This window comes from Triplophysa rosa, linkage group LG23 (assembly GCF_024868665.1).
Source record: "Triplophysa rosa linkage group LG23, Trosa_1v2, whole genome shotgun sequence".
Taxonomy (NCBI): domain Eukaryota; kingdom Metazoa; phylum Chordata; class Actinopteri; order Cypriniformes; family Nemacheilidae; genus Triplophysa; species Triplophysa rosa.
The window spans coordinates 7,341,373-7,359,308 of NC_079912.1; the positions used below are offsets into that span (position 1 = coordinate 7,341,373).

Genomic DNA, 17,936 nt, shown 5'->3' on the forward strand with positions numbered 1-17,936 from the left:
AATCATGAACATGACACAGCATCGCAATACTACTTGGTATCGTGATATTTCATAAGGTATGGTATCTAGGGATGCACGATAAGTTATCGTCCATATCGGTATCGGCCGATAAATGGTCATTTTGAGTGTTATCGGTATCGGCCGATAATAAAATTTAGGCCGATAAATTATGAATCATTTTCTCTGGTTAAACCACTTCAACTGCACAACTCACAGTTAAAACCCAGTACAATACTGTCGTTCTGTCATGATCATTCACTTACTTATAAGCAAAATGCCTCTTTAATGTAGGTACAGTATGTAGATATTTATGAATGTGTAAATTATAGGAAAAGCATTTTTTTTAAAGCCGGCTGTCTGAATGCTTTCTGTCTTGACACATGTTAGACATGTGGCTATTAAAAACATTTTCACTGGGTTGCTCTGGAAGAACATATATAATTTGTTTATTAAATAAACATACCAGAATCTTTAATTAGTGTAAAGTAGGCTTGGTACATGATTTTCTAGGAAAAAAGAACTACTAGTTACCTTGTTTTCTGCAGTGAATATTTCCAAATAAAAGCATCTGTCCACTTTTTGCCTTTTGTTTCAGTCTCAGAAGATGTAATATTAATATTTAGATACTGTATATCGGCCAATATATCGATTATCGGCATCCAGTGGTAAATAATTATTGGTTATCAGCCAAAATGTACATATCGGTGCATCCCTAATAGTATTGTAAGATATGTTTATGGTACCGTGACAACCCCAATATCTACAGGGTGTCACAGAGGAGGGAGCATTATGTGATTTCTATTCTGTGCTTAACCAGATATTATTATAACCAATATGCTTACAGAAGTTAAGGAGTTTAATTCATCTTTGTGTTCTGTGTAGTTATGATGTGTATTATTTGTATTTTAAAGTGACCTGTCATATAACATTTGCAACTAATAATTCAGCTAGACAGAAGCAATTTCGCCAGCCTCTCTCTGACTTTGGCTTTGTTTTCCTAAAATGGAGCATCATTTATTTTGCTTTTCATTTTAACTATGCACGTTAAAATAATGAGAAAGATTAGCCTTTTTCATGTTCATTTATCCTCAACAAAACTTCTTTACAAACAAACACAAGGAATTTCCATCTTATTCAACTTTTTGATTAAATTTCCCACTTGCAGATATAATGACGTATTTTCCCTCAGTACAGATAGAAAGTTTAAATAGTCATTGAAAAGTGATGCGTTTTTTTCTTGAGGCTCTCGAAACTATAAGGTCAATTACACAGCAATGATTTGCTTCTCCGTTGAGGGCTTTTACTGTTTTTAGGGCAAACTAAAGGATTATATTTCAGTATAAAGGTTCATTTAAGAGTGACACACGAGAGTAGAAACAGGTGAAACAAATTCACTCGTTCTGTGAATTTTCTTAAATGTGTGCATGTATTCATTTTAATACTAATCTGACTGCACTTTTATTGTTTTAACAATTCTGTTAAACAGAATATTCTGGAATTTTCACTCTTCCCACAGTCTCAAAAAAGTAGTAATATGCTTTCAAACGGAAGAATTACTGTATATCTTTCTTTTACCAGTTGAAGCAGCTCACTCAACTCATAAAAACTAGCTAGCAGCTAGCAATGCTGCACCAATTTACAAAACTCGTTGACCAGAAATATTGTTTACTTCACTCTCTTTGGAACAGACGGATGTTGTTGGCCATATGTTGGCAACGTATCTGTTCACACACAAGAATGGCTCATTTGCAATGTTCTGCTGGTTTGGCACACAGAAATGGGGAAATAAATCAAGTCTGTGTTGAGGTGCCAACCCCGGCTCCTAGCAAGAGCAGACTAATAATAACCACCTGGACCTCAACAGTGAGAAAGGTTCAGCAAGTGTATTTCAACCTTGTCAAGTTCATTAAAAGTGATTGGCATCTTTTGTGGAAGGAAAAGGTGTTAAGGTCTTGTAGTTACAAACTGTAGTTGCTGTGTTTATCTAAACACTTCACATTGTTCAGATAAAACTTTACAAAACTCCCATTGACTAAAGCATTTAGTTTCATGCATTCAAGAGGACGTAATGACCCATGTGTGAATTAAATGGCAAGAAAAATACTCACCTGGCGTGCTAACAGGATGTCTGGTGAAAGACACGTTAAATGTGGGGTCCTCACTGAGCGGAGATGGATACATTCTTCTACGAATGAAAAACCCCGCACCGCAGCAGAAGAGCACGCCCATCATCAGTAACAACCTATAGGAATGAGCGAAAATCTGATTGAGGCAATGTTCTCCAATTTTTACAATTACGAACCAAGAAATCCCCATGAAAGTAAATTCAGGATCGTACTCGAGCATTGCTATTGCTATAAATACAACTGGTGAGGATGTTTGGTGAATGAAATTAAAGTTTTGTTTATAATCACCACATTAGGAGATTGTACACTGTAAATAAATGACACGGATATTTACTTTAAAATATTTTGTGTAATATTGTTACCATAATTTTTTTAAGTACTTAAGTTAATTTTGAATGCAATATTCAGTGAATAAAAAAATATTTAAGCACATGTCACATGATAAACTTAAGGAATACTAATTTGAGCATTGGAGTTAATTTCTTGATCTTTTTTAACTTCAGTTTAACATTTATTATTGTTGTTTACAACATATATGATGTACAAGTAAGCTAAGAGTTGTCTCAGTACTGGCATTAGCACTGTTCACTGAGTGAAAAAATAAAAACACATCACCTAAGCACAAGCACCGCTCTTCTGAACGATGGTAACCACGAAACTCAAAAATACAAACAGAATCTCTTCTAAATCTTGAAGACAACTGAACAATAAATACGAGCAAGTCTTTTATTTTATTGTAAAGCACATAAAAAGCACTTTTTTCACAAAAATGACTCTCCTAATGCTGTCCCAGCAAAGCATGCTGGGATCTCTAAATTCATTGCTCAGTAAGTGAAATTAATTAATTAATGCAGCCCCACCACAAAATAATTAAGTAAATATCCTTTATACAAGTTTAAGTGGGTTGAACATGATAAAATTAAGTTGAATTCACTCAATAATTCGTGCATTTAGAATTCCGAGATTTTTTCAATCATTTTAACTTAAATTTTGGTTAAAAAACAAGAACACAATTGTATTAAGTAAAGTTTACTCAATTCATTTCATGAAATTTACTACGACACAGAATATTTTTTTTACAGTGTAATGAAATATCATGGTGAAGTAACATGGGGCTCTCTCAGACCCCAAACAGAACATGAGGGTGATGAAATACATCACAGGTGTGACTGATGGAGGAAAATTAACTAAGCCGATGTTTGCACACACGGTTGATGGCCCACTGACCTGAAAAAAGAAAGACTTCTGGGTTAATACAGTATTTAGGCAGATCAGTGAGCTGTTGTTTAAAGCAAACCCGGGGCATTCTCAGGAAATGGTGTTAACCGTGTCCTCAAGACTATAAACTTGCAGTTTATAGTCATGCGTTGTGTATACGGTAGGTACGGCGTAGCCTACGCAAAGATGCGTACCCTACGCCGTAGCCTGACACGCATCTCTCCAGTGATGTAACAGCGTGTCAATGCGTGTGATTGGTCTGCTTGAACCCCCTCCCTTCAGGTCAAAAAACTCTGTGATAGCGTTGGGCGTACTCATACGCATTTCCGAATGAATTGTCTAAATAAATTACGTGTTTTTCTGTATTTAACAACTCAAGCTGCAAAAGTGACTGTTTACTTGCCGCTATCACTGCTAAACACTTCTCAGACATGCAGCGTACACAACGAACCGTTCTTCTCCAGCTCTTGTCTTGGTTACACACAGTGTTGGGTGTAACTAGTTACTAAGTAATTAGTTACTGTAATTTAATTACTTTTCCCTTGAAAAAGTAAAGTAAGGGATTACTCTTATTTTTCTGTAATTTAATGACAGTTACTTCTGATGTAATTAAACTAAATACTCTGTGTAATATATGTGTGTGCAATAGTGGAATTGACATCAAAATTCAAAGTCTAACTTTAAAATCTGTGCTTTAATGTATAATTCTCACATTTGTAATACTTTGGTCAGTTAATAAGAGTACTTTATGTAGTTTAATATTATTTATTTGAATGAATTATAAGAGCCCTTTCATGCCAATCCTTGAATCACTTAACTAATCAAGGTTGATATAGGATATAGAAAGTAATTAGTAATCAGTAACTAAATACTTTTTGGAGAGAGTAATTTGTACAGTAATCTAATTACACTATTGAATATGTAATTAGTAACTAGTAATTAATTACTTTTTCAGAGTAACTTACCCAACACTGGTTACACAAGCAACACGCCTGTGGATAGCCTAGTGGCAATTGCCTGTCGACGCGGACAACGTTATACAAGTATAAACGAAAACCGGCACGTGGCCTACGGTGTAGAGGCTACGGCGTAGGTCCGACTCAGAAGTTAAAAAAGCCTTTACTGTAACTTTACGGAGTTAAAAAGGACATAATTGAATGTAGTGAATCATTTGAATTGTAATAAATGCCTTTATAAAAATACTTTATATATAGTTTTTGTCTTAGACATTTTACAATGTTTCTGAGCAGAATTTGTTGTTCTTGCTCTTTCTGTTCAACCCTGTTATTCCACGACATTTTCCTTTTACTTGATTCTTATATTATACATAAGAAGATATTATAGCCTATTTAAGGTACACACACAAACAGACAAGCAGATATACCATCTCTGGAGTATTTTAATGAACTTCCTCGCACAAAGTATTGACTAAAATTATTTGGTTTGTTGCAGTTTCAGCCCTGATAAGCCTACTATAAAGTGATAGTTCAACCAAAAAGAAAACTTCTGTCATCATTTACTCACCCGCTTGTCATTTCAAACCTGTATGACTTTCTTTCTTCCACAGAACACAAAAAAACATATTTTGAAAAATGTTGGTAACATGTGTTTTGATGGTAGTAGCAGAAACCCTTTCAAACCAAATAATACAGTTTCATGCCACTCATTCCTGGGAATAACCAACTAGTGTGTTCAAAAATAAAGGAAGTAGGAAGGAAATGAGAAGATGCAGTTCTTACCAGAAATACCAGAGCCTCTGGATGGAAAGAGCTCGAACACAGCAGCGTGTCCCACAGCAGTCCTCATACGAGCGACATCTGTGGAGAAAAAGAAATAAATGAGAAGTCAAAATGATAAAACTAAGATGATATCAGTTTGTTTCCAATTTGAACAAAGTGTGCAATAGACCTTCAGTAAGAGATGATGTGATTTTGCATACAGAAAAAATGAACAATGATAAATGAGGCAGCGGGCAATGTGAATAGAATTACATCCATTGAAATGAGGATACACTATATATGCTACTTCATTATGTGAGGGAACATGAAAGGAAAATGAATCTGAAAAGTTTTTGAAATGAACCTAATAATCGTTAGCTGAAAGATTCTCTTTCCAATGATGTTGGAGTCTTTATACAGTTGTCTTGCCATCACATGCAGATATTGCGTTGTTTAAGGAAACTGAGAAATAAAAGCATTAATTATTCAGTATTTTTTTCAAGTACGCCATCCACAGATTGTCTTGTGCATCTGATCGGGACAAGTAACAAACCCAACACTTGTACATCTTGTAGAAAGAATAGGGATGATGGACTAAGCGTTTGAGGTCTTGAAAATGAATTAAGTTGCATGCTGTGTCACTGACTGAGTAAAAGGGACACAATGTTTTCATGTCATTAAAGGAAAAGCCATCCAATTTTCAGTTTCCAGGACAACAGTGCCGACCTCATGGATATTTACCTAGTGAAGACTATTGGCCCTCGGGCAACACCAAACACTAGTGTATACACTCTAAAAATGTATTATTATTTACTATTTCAACCCATCATTGGTCCAAAAATGGACAAACCTAACAATTGCGTTAAATTAACCCAACGATTTTTTATGTTTGACCCAACAATGGGTTAAAACTACCCAGCATATGTTAATTTATAACCCAACGGTCCATTTTTGACGCAACGATGGGTTGAAATAACCCATATTTTTTTAGAGTGTATATCTTGACAGTAGTTGTTCACTGGTCAATTGCTGTTATATTGTGTATGTTCAGGTGTGGTCGTTAACATTACATTCTTATTTATTATTCACTTTGTACAGAAGTGCACCATCAAAATTGGAAGTCAATGGGGGCCAGTGTTGTTTGGTTGTTTTATTTTTTTTCAAAAAATCATGCTCTTTTTATTGTGCATTCCAATTAATATCAATTAAACTGCAGTTGGTTTGTTTTGATTTAACCCATAATAACTCATATGTTCATTTTTCGTTTTAAAGTTGGCAGTCTTACTCAGAGGGACTAGAGCTGCGGGTATTACTGCTAACTGACTTGCACAAACCATTTGGGATTCAAGGGTGGCTGAGATGTCACCCTTGAAGTCCAAGTTCCTAAACCCTGTCAGGTACACTGTCAGAAAGATGACCTAGCCATTGGTCTGAAACTGCTAAATGCAGTCAGGTAGTGGCCATGAGGTCAAAGTTACAAACAGGGTTTATAGTTTTTATAGTCAAGTTAAATATTCAAGAATCGGTCCTTTGTTTATCAACGGTTAATGTACTCTACAATATCTGGAGTATGGGTGTGTAGGCCTACTACATTTTTATGCCCTCATCATATACGGTGTCCTACTGGATAAACCTGAAGTCAACATACAGTAAAGGGTGTAATTAAAACTATTTAACTATTTTGATTTGAAAATACAGTAATTACGTTGGCTTGACAGAGCCAACACACTGTTTTTTTATTCTAAGATTATTATTATTTTTCCGATTCTTCTTCTGATCCCCCAAATTTCTGACTGCTACTCCTCCTAGAGCTTTCAAGCTACATCCACCAAACTTTCCACAAACCTTTAGTCTGGTCTGACTTGAGTTGCTATATCTTTTCTAACTGATCCGGGTTCTGGTTTTCAAAAACCGGACTCTCAAAACCACACGACTTAATCGTGTTAGCATCATGCTAGCAAACATGCTAATCATGCTAACAACACACTAAGCCCAGTTTTTACACACTGGGGTCACATTATTTTTTCCATCATGTCAGAAAAAGTTTAACAATAAAACCTTTCAAACTATTTCAAACTCTTCAGGACAGGCTTTGTCAATCCAACATAAAGTTTGTACTCAAACTTTACTATCTAGTTTGTCAATGTTGATGTAGTAACTGAAGTTAATGAATGAATCTGGTGTTTTGTACAGCCTGTCCTTTGTTCTGTCTGAAGCCTTTTGAGTATAAGGCGTGCTTGCATCCCAATTTGCATACTATCCGTCCAAAATAGTATTCGAAAATATAATTAGTATGTTCCAAATCTTAGTATGTTGAAATGAGTATTCTCAAAGTACCCGGATGGTCTACTGTGTCCATGGACACTTAAAGGGATCCTTCACCCAAAAATGAAAATTCTGTCATCATTTACTCATCTTCGAGTTGTTCCAAATCTGTAAAAATGTCTTTGTTCTGATGGACATATACGAATTCTAATAACCAGACAAATTTTGCCCCCCATTGACTATCTTAGTAGGAAAAAATACAATAGTAGTCAAAAGTGCCCCGGAACTGTTTGCTGTCCTACATTCTTTAAAATGTCTTTTGTGTTCAACAGAACAAAAAAAAAAGATAAGGTAATGTTTCCTACTATGGGAGTCAATGGGGAGAAAGATCTGTCTGGTAATGAGCATTCTCATATGTTCATCAGAACAAAGAAATTTATACAGATTTGGAACAACTCGAAGGTGAGTAAATGATGACAGAATTTTCATTTTTGGTGAAGGATCCCTTTGAAGGGCTGATATTACCCACAACTTACCATGAGAGGGCAGAGTTTAGTGACGCTCCACTGAATTAATACAATTAAATAAAATATGCTTCACTAAATTAATAAATGTAAGCATACAGTAAAAACCACATACAAAATAATAAACGAATAAATACTTAAATGCAAGGAAGAGCTGTATTTTGATGTTTGTTAAAGTTAAGGATCACAGTGTCGTCTAGGCAACAACTGTCACTCCCGTTTCGCGTTAGTATGTACCAGAGCGTGAATACAGTTTTGCCAAGTGCTAAAATGTATATAATTTTCCACAACAAGAACAGTAAATACTTTAAGGGCATAGTATAGGTAGGTGAATTGGGATGCAGCAGTTGTCTTCTGGGAGTATATTGCCGTCTTTTCTAAAGGTATGACTGGCACCTTTTGCCTAAACAGGGAATACATTTCCAGCACTCCAAACCCCCATAGCGAAAGACAAAAAGCTCATCTGTTGCCTCCGCAGCCTCAGAAGCCTGCTGATTTCATATTTAATGAACGCTTCTTTATAGAGTATTCCGTCTTGTGACAGGCGAATAGAGAGCATCCTGAAGGATAAAACGGGGATTAGCGGTTGAAGTCATTCCCCTCCCGAGTGAGCACTTCAGAATGACAAAATGACAGGAGACTGAATCAAAGGCCGTTTTGTCAGAGAGCTTTACCTCAACAGCAGCTTGCTAATGACTTTAACTCCGTAATCAAAGAGACACATAAAAGCTCTGTGGAAAACAGAACATCAAACGGCTGAACACCCAACAAATTTAAGTTTCTGGAAAGCAGACAGCCATTCAGCCCTTGAAACGCGAGAAAGCTCTCTCTTTTGCGGAGACCTTATTCTGATAGCTTCACATAGATATGAATGACAAGCCTTTTCTCTACTAAACCATTTTGAAAGCACCTTTTCCTCAAGTTGTGCCATATTTTGAAGCAGTCGGAGGGAATAAATGAGCTCCGTTCGAATTACTTTGATGCATACTAAATGGAGCATCTATGAGGGGACCAGAGGGTGCTGTAAAGGATTATTTCAATCGAGAAGCAAACAGCATCGCTATACAGTTACAGAAACACAATCCAAAACAGGACAACTATGTATAAATGAAAATGACAACCGTGTTGAAAAAACCAGCATATGCTGGTTAGGTAGGTTTTGAAGCATGGTAACTGGTTTGTGCTGTTTTAAGCTGGTCATGTGCTGTTTTAAGCTGGTCATGTGCTGGTCCTTAGCTTGTCATGTGCTGGTTTAAAATGGTCCTGAGCTTGTTTATGTCAGGGAGGCTGTCATGACCGAGGTGTGACAGCGAGCACGAAAACCCAAGTGCAGGGCAGCGGTGGTATGAAAGACAAGACTTTATTTAAGGGGGACAAAACAAAACACCCACGATTGGGTAATACACGGACATGACTTACGGAAAACAAGGTAGAATCACGACGAACAACGTAGTGCGGACAACGTAGTGCGGACAATGTAGTACAAATGAGCACAGGACAATAGACAGGAGGGCATTTTAATGGGTAACTAAGAGAGATAACAATGGGCAGGTGTGGGTAATGAAACACAGGCGGGAAGTTAATCTAGGAAACGAGAGGGGCGGGGCCAAAGACGAGACCAGAGAGAACGCACATTATGTCATGGCCGACAATAATATGTTTCTCTCCACACAAAACAAGAGGTTCTGTCATGATTCTGCCACTAAGTCAAGAAAGGCAAGACAAGATGTGACAGAACCATGATAGTTTAGGCTGGTTCTAAACCAGCCCATAACCATCTTAAACCAGCATAAACCAGCTACTATGCTTCAAAACCTACCAAACCAGCATATGCAGTTTTTTTTCAACAGGGACATGAATACAAAACTCTATAAACACAAAAATCAGCGGCCCGTATACAAAACATAACCTAGCGTCCTTGTTAAGCCTTCATCTTTTAACTTAATCTTCCTTATTCATAACATAAAAATTACAGCCAGTTACATTATTCACCTCAAATGGTGTGCAATAGCATTTCATAAGCATGTGCTTTATTCATAACTAATTCAAATTCAGGCCCACAAGGAGTCTGAGGATGCAATCCCAGCTAACATTTTTTGGTTCCCAGAATGTTCCCCTACCGTTAGTTTTTTGTTTCCAGAACGTTATTTTCTAAGGTTCGTTTTTGGTTCTCCAGGAAAGTTTTCTTTACGGAAATAGAACGTTAGTTCTGGTTCCCATAACGTTCTGGGAACCAAAAACTAACGTTAGGGGAACGTTCCCAGAACGTAAGGGTCTGTTTGGCCTCACTATACGTCAGTAATGAGTACGTCCAAGCTGTGTTTTTATCCATCGCTTATCTAATCTAATTTAAATACGTAAAATACATCATCCCACACAATATGGAGGATGAAATCAATGCATTAGATTCTTCTAGCCTAATAATTACTTTTTCATTACTGAAGTAGCCTAATTTTCGATTTAAACAGCACAGTACACCATTTCTAATAAAACCACACTGTGTTTACCTCAGCATCAAACATTATGGATATTGAAATAAAATAACCAATGACTTCAACACAATATACAGGATTTAAAGCAGATATTTATTGATGCAAGAACAAACATTTAATTATCTTCAGGCTAACAATATCCTTGTCACCACAGAAGTATTGCGGCTCCGTTTTTAGATATAACAACCAAAAGCCGTGAGTTTCAGTCCTAACATCATGGTCTGTTGATTTAGATGTGTCAAATCAATCGAAAATCACGAAAATATAAGTTTACTCTCAAATATGTACGTTTTTAAATAAAAAATAAATAAACCGCTAAATTAATGTGTTAGTGAGTGAGGTAAAACAAAATGACCGTTAATTTTTAAATGACGGGAGTATGCGGCAAAGCGCACACACATACATAACAGACAACCGCACTAAAGAAATTCACATGGATTTATGATTGTATTTTCATTTAGCTTAACTTGTTTATTATTTTCAGCCATTAAGGGGCACATTTATTAATTTAATTGTGTTAATGTGATCTTAATTTCTGTATTGCACGTCACTGACGTTTAGCAGTTTTGACCATTAAAAAAATAACAAAAAAATAATCATCAGGGAATGTTATTTTCTAGTTGCAAAAAATGACCAATAAATAACCTTCAGGGAACGTTACTTTCTGGTTATTTTCTGGTTACAATACATTAACAAAAAAATAACCACAGGGGAACGTTATTTTCTGGTTATTTAAAAAAAAACAGCCTGCAACGTTCTGGGAACGTTATTTTCTGGTTGCAAAAATTAAAACCTGAAAAGAACGTTCTTAGAACGTTATTTTTTGGTTCCCAAAAAATTGTTTGCTGGGATACTCTTCAAAGTCCTACACATTCTTAACCTTTCCATGCTCATTTATTGAAAATTGTAGCTATTAAAAATCAAAAAGACTATAGTAACGTTTACCATGTTTTACCATAGTTCCAGTTTAGTTTTCAATCCAACTCAAATCGGTGCAGAAAACCAAAAAGTCTGCAGATACTATCAGAGCTCACGTTTTGATATTAAAAGGAACCCGTTCAGGATCCAAAGCTTGCTGTGCTCGGGCTGGTCACCTCTCTCAAGTGAAATGGACAGACAGGTTGCTGATTGAGTCCAGAAGAACTTAAACCAGATAAAATATAACTTATATAGAGTCCACTCGAGCAGAATTAAGCTGAATAAGAGCATGTAGATGGGCCAATACTCATTTAACTGTCTGAATTCTGCACCTCAAATTGTACTTGCCAGAAGACATGCTAAAATTGGTGTGAGGATGTAATTGAAATACTGCCAAGGCTTCAAGCCTGCAAACCATCAAACATGCATATAAACACCCTGCTTTCAAAACTTGTGAGACAAGTGTGCGACATCAAAATTTTGACATTTTAGTCTACATGAAAATGTATGTCATTTCATTTCATTACAACCTAAAATTTTCCAATGAAATTTAGCAGCATCTAGCGGATGCTACCAACCAATGGCCCACTCCCTTTTGAAGCACTACGGAGGCTGACACAGGACTGAGATAAAAAAGATAACATAAGATAAATAGCTCATTCTAAGATAATAAAAACACAACGCTTCATTACTGTATGTAAGGTCTTTATACACCTCTGAAGACATAGTTATATATATTGCATTTCTGTCAATAGATCCTACACACTGGACTTTAAAATATCAAAAATGACTGTTCATAAATGATCTCAGGTAAGGATATTTTATTTTATAATTGATTGTGTAATGAAATGTACTGTGCACGAATTTCTACCATGCAAGCTGAGTGTGATGAATAAATGAAAAAAAAGAACCAAGTAAAGGCATAACATATTCGTTTATTATAAATGATGTCCTAAAAACCAGTGACTTCTCTCAGCTTCTAATGGAATGGAATTGGTTGCACTCACATAATTATTATACAAATCTCAGCATTAATCTAATCTTTTCCCACAGTTTTAAATGGTACAATATATCAATTATCCTTCTAAAGTGGGTAAATGTTTTGTTTTGAAACATATTGATGAGGTTCAGAAGAGGTTCTTTTGGTTTCAGCTTAGCTTAAGTACAAGTATTTTTGACACTAGGTGATTTTAACAGCAGGGCGCGGGCGAATTTCCTCTGAGATTTCTCATATCTGAGGGGGATGTCCAGACTTGGAGCAAGTGTCAAGATGTCAGTGCCGTGAAATTCTGCGGGGGCAAACCTGCAGAAGAATAACCCCGCTGATCCAACTCCTAGACTCACACATTCACAAGATCCACATAATGGTAGTAATATTTCAACACATTAAATACATTTTGAATCATTATAGCATTTCATAACCTCTTAACTATTTCATCAGAGATCACAACCAAAAGTGACTTTTTACCTTGGGGGTCCTTAAATCTATAACCAACAAAAACGTCTCTGCATCTGAATTGAAACTCTCAGTATGTGAAAATCACATTCCAATAGTTTCTTACTATTGTAACAGGAGCACTACCATCTGTCTGACACAGCTAGAGTCTGTGCTCATGTGTTCACAGTGTTGGTGGAAGCCGTTGCAGTTAATCTCACAGTCCGCTGCGTACCCTCTGCCAACAGCATCGACTGTTCTGCTGCTGCATTGAATCCGTCTCCATCCTTTAACTGAGCCAAACAAAATGAATCATTGAGACATGAAGCACAATGAACTCCAATTTCAACGTCAGTCTTTGATACGGCCTCCTATGAGCATCACGTCTCATGCACTGACAGCAATATTAACATGTCACGTGCAAAAACTCTGAAATGGAAATAACGGTGGTTAAACTAGATTTGAAGAAAACTGTAATAGTGCTTGCAGGACGCAGTGGTGCCTTAAAATTTTGCGTTAGTTCAACGTAAAAAAATTAGTTGAGTTGAATCAAATATTATTAGTAGTTGAATCAACTAAAATGTTTAAGGCAGATGGGTAACAACAAATCATTTGTACAGTGTATAGGGAGTTGCTAGCAATTGATAAAAAGTGGCGTTGTAGGGTGATTGCTAGAGTTTTGCTATTACTGCGGTTGCTAACATCTTCTGTGTATTAGTTTGTTTATAGTTTGGATGGTTTAGGCAAAAATCTCCAAAAAATAAAGAAAAGTAGTTGCACACCTCTCCTCAACAAACCACACAGTTTGAGATGTTTTTATGTCTATAACACAAACAATGCAGGATGAGATGTTTTTCCCTCCTTATTAAATAAAAATGCTCTCAGTAAAATTAATCTTTAATTTTTTTTATAATTTTTTTTCTCCTTTTTGGAATGATTAAATCGAAATGTGAATGTGAAGCGTAAAGGGAGTATGAAGCCATAGGCTCTTATGACAACATTTTAAATAGCTCTTTAGAATTTAATCATATGTGTAGTATTATCACAACACCGTGGTTTTTGTTATCAATACCGATATATTGTGACATCCCCACTCTGTCCATCATACTGTAATGAACTTTGTGGACTTGTTTTGTGCAAGGGGGTGTGTTTGTTGGCTTTCGTCCAGCCCCCATGAGCCTGTCTGTCGGCGCGTCTCGTCCTGCGGATCAAAGGAGGGAGATTGATTTCACATGAGGGAGAGGACATATAAGAGACCTGATGCGAGAGGTAAGGCCCTGGGATGGATGTCAATGGCCGCGTGCGCTCAGGGAAAGATCTCAGTGGGGACGCTGTGTGTTGCTCGAGGCCAATAGGGTCTGTCCGGCAATGAAGGGGCTTGTTTGGGTTTAAACAGATAATGGGGGGATGTTAGGAGCGCTGGCCACTTGTTCGTGTGAGTGCGAGCTTACCAGGCTCTTGGACACCACAAATACAGCTCAGACGCTTATGGACCCATAGATACGTTATGATGCGCAGAGCAAGTTCATTTTAACATCTATGGATTTACCCGGACTGTGACTGAACGCTGCTACGAGTTTTGTGCTCTTTTGTGGACATTAATCTTGCATACCAGTTATTTGCTGATTCCTCGTGAAGACTGAGAAGCGTTAACTTCCCCTGTGGATGTAAAGCCGTCTTGGCCGTGTATTCTGCTAGACCCCGGGGTGGGGTCTTGTTTCTTGGAGAAAAACGGGGAAGTGTTTAGTTTTATTCGTTGTGTGTATGAGTGCATGTATGAGTGGTTGTGTGATTTTTAACGTTTATACGCAATGGTTATGACAATCATACTCCGTATGTGCTGAGCATTGGGAAATGCAAATTGTATCATGAATTTTGTGTGCTCTAGACTCCTAGTGTAGTGTTGTGAATCATATCTTTAGTCCCAATTCGTCCGTTGAAGTCATGCAAAGCTGTTGGTTGTTGAACTTGATGTATATACTGTATCTATTTAAATAACAGTTTTCTAATTATCCAGATTAAAGTGTCAATAAACGTGATATTCTTTTGTCCTCCACAAATGTATTCTCTTTAAAGCGCATCCTCTCAAGAGGTTTGTTACAATACTAATGTAGAAACAAAACAGTTCACTCTCAATTTACTTCCAAGTTGCCTATTGTTTGTGTAATGTGTTTTGACACCATTTTAAAAGCTCAATTTGAATAAGTACATTTTTAACTTTTATTTGAAATTGCAAGATGACAAACTTAATATGACATGCTGGGTAAAAAGTGCATCCGTGGATGCTGAAGTGGACAATAAGCCATTGATCATGACCTTTCGATAGAACATCTCTAATTGAGGCTCATAATTACCACAGCACTTTAAAACGTACTCGCTGCCCTTTCATTTAAAGAGCATGACAGTTCACATTGAGTTTTTAATATTTACAGCAAGCCTTTGTTCAGTGAGTAATGCATCACTGACGATGCCCTAAAAAGGCCTGAATTATGATACACTATGCCCAGTGTTAGGTGTTAGGTACACACTACACTATACTAAAAGCATTTGTCATTTAACAGTAAAAAAAAAAAATTAGGCTGGTCTTTTCAACAGGCAATCCTTCATGCAGTTAAATCTTAGTGTAAGTGCACTGATAATTCAATGATCATCCTATGCATTTGTCTTCTGCACCCACACCTCAGCATCCCAACTGACCCACAGAAAGCCTATAGCTGTAACCCATTTACGCCAAAGGATCTGAATGTCCTCAGGAAACAATCTGCTGGTACAGGCTGTTCTTGTTATGGGACCCAACAAGGTTAATTGTATGTTTATTGACCAACTGAATGTCTTAACCCTATGGTGGATGGGAAGAGCTTTTGGTTTTCACTGGACAAACATATTTACATTCACCTCTTTCGTGACGACTCGCCTCTTTCATCAACATCTGACACTATAACACTAGCACTTCCTTTCTGTTCTATCCTAAATACTTGCTCAGTATACTGCGTTTTAGCAAATTATGCTCAGTTGTGATGCACTTGTAGGTATTGTTCTTTTGCTGTCGTGATTGCTTCCATTGTTCCTCATTGGATAAAAGTGTCTACTAAATGACTAAATGTACAAATGTCAATATTTCCATTTTCATCCCTATAGTAAAAACAAAATAAATAGTGATTGTTCACCCAAAAATGAAAATTCTGTCATCATTTCCTCACCCTCATGTCATTCCACACCCGTATGGCCTTCTTTCTTCTGCCGAACAGAGAATAAGATATTTGGAAGAACATTGGTAACCAAACAGCATTGGCCCCCATTGACTTCCATTGTATGGACGCTAAACCACAGAGACATCTCTCAAAATATCTTCTTTTGTGTTCCACACAAAGAGTCATATGCAGTTACGAAACAACATGAGGTTAAATGAATAATGACCGTTTGTTATTTTTATGTGAACTATCCCTTTAATGTGAATCCTTTATGTAGTGCTTTATATACACAATCATAAAAATGTGTCAGATATAAATAATTATTTATAAAAACAAGTTAATTGCCAATAAAGTTGCTTGGTTTAGTTCACCCGAAAATAAAAAATCGGTCATCGTTTATTCGCCCTCAGAAAATAAAGAAAGAGTACCACTCATGAAAGCTGTGCATGATAGCAATGAATATCCAATACTTCTCCTTTATAAGCGCCTGCCAAAGCTTAATGATCCACATCCTCGAAACATCAAGTGAACACGAGTTTCCCCTGTTTTGATAAGAGCTCTACAAAATTAGACTGAACTCGGCAGAACATACATTACTGGAGAACAGAGCAAAGTATGAAACAACCTCAGTTTAACAGCTACGACAATTTTTAGAGTCAAGTGAGAATGAGGGAAACATCCAACAGGAATTAACTTCACGAATGAACTTGAGCATTTGTCTCATAGAATCCCATTCAAAGCGTGGAGGGTCAATGAACCGAAAGTGAAGTGAAGTGGGCTTCATTTCCTTTTGTTCAGCTTCAAATAACTGATACAGAAGAGGAGCTAAGCTTGGCTCCAAGGACGACCCTCCTGCCTCAAAGTTAAGAGATGACAAAGGTCGATGTGTCCACTGAAGTGAAGAGAGTGCTCTGCCTGCCATAAAGTGTCAAACTAAAATGTCTTTTTTATCAGCAGAGCCTGTTTGGATTCTCATTGCCATCAGAATGAAGATTTTTTTCTCATTTTAGGTATGAAACATCTCTTCCATGTATGAATTTTTGTCCATTGAAAATCGCAAGGCTGTGGTCAAACCTTTTAAAGCTTTCATAAAATATAGAGGAAGGCCATATCAATATCTAAAGGCATTCAAAGCAAAGTTATGATCTATATTTAAAATGTGACGCGCCATGTAAGCCCCATGCATTTAATAATGCAATAGTCCGCACAACAGCTATGCCAAAGAGATAAGCGAAGACTGCACAAAATACAAAACACATGAACAAAGATGTTTCTATTCAAATAAATGAGATGAAATATCTTCTGTATTTGTGGCTTATGATAGGACTCAACACCTTTTCTGTCTTTTTTCATTTTCTGACATTTTTTCAATAAGCATGTAAGCAGGTGTTTTTAAGCTAAAACTGTAATATGCACAAATATCTTAGGTTGAGGTCAATTTTCTCTTATGCAATTTCACCCATGCCCGCCCTGTTGTAAGTGATTCAGATTCTTTTGTGCTTGCTATTTCATTCAAGTAAATAAAAAAGTTATGCGCCAAGTCCCGGACGCCCTTGACTGGATGATAAATAAAGCCACAAAATAGCGCTGCGACTCAAACGTCAAGGTTGGGAGTCTGGAGCGGAGTCAGTAATCCCTCATATCTCACTACCACGGCCACATGACAGTATCCTATTTAAATACAGGCATTTATGACACTGTGTGGCAGTGATTTATGCTCGGGTGCGCAGCACGGCTTCAGCTGTCCAAGACCAGATCTGATAAGGCTTTCTCAGCCCCTAATCTAAGTGTTATATTCAGTGAAATTAAAAATTACAATGCCTATTTTTTCATGAAATATTGCAGCGTTTATTGTAAATAGTTTATCAATGTGGGTCATTTTCTTTTTAAAATTCGTGTGCCCTCATAATCTTCAGTTAAAATCTGAAAATGCACTTCCTTCCTGTAATGACTATCCATCTTAAATGACGTATGTTAGACGGCTTGGGCGGAGCATCCGTTAACTCCTCCCCTTCAACTGTCAGTCTACTGCAATTTCAAAATGCAAAG

The 17,936-nt window shown here is 36.9% G+C and overlaps 3 protein-coding genes across 3 annotated transcripts in view; 2 read left to right on the forward strand and 1 right to left on the reverse strand.

The window, feature by feature from the left end:
- lancl2 (LanC lantibiotic synthetase component C-like 2 (bacterial)) overlaps positions 1–15,970 on the forward strand; it is a 49,653-nt gene extending 33,683 nt beyond the window's left edge. The window contains exons 10-11 of the mRNA XM_057323080.1: positions 12,017–12,071; positions 13,838–15,970. Of these exons, the coding sequence (XP_057179063.1) occupies positions 12,017–12,051 (35 nt within the window). The 3' untranslated portion in view covers positions 12,052–12,071; positions 13,838–15,970. The remainder of the gene's footprint in view (positions 1–12,016; positions 12,072–13,837) is intronic.
- Positions 1–17,936, reverse strand: part of vopp1b (VOPP1 WW domain binding protein b) — a 36,712-nt gene that overhangs the window by 4,378 nt on the left and 14,398 nt on the right. Inside the window, exons 3-4 of the mRNA XM_057323083.1 lie at positions 5,084–5,161; positions 2,109–2,242 (exon numbers count right to left, since the gene is read on the reverse strand). Of these exons, the coding sequence (XP_057179066.1) occupies positions 2,109–2,242; positions 5,084–5,161 (212 nt within the window). The remainder of the gene's footprint in view (positions 1–2,108; positions 2,243–5,083; positions 5,162–17,936) is intronic.
- Positions 13,887–17,936, forward strand: part of si:dkey-225n22.4 (collagen alpha-1(XXI) chain) — a 73,911-nt gene continuing 69,861 nt past the window's right edge. The window contains exon 1 of the mRNA XM_057323084.1: positions 13,887–13,965. The gene's annotated coding sequence lies outside the window, so the exon portion shown is untranslated. The remainder of the gene's footprint in view (positions 13,966–17,936) is intronic.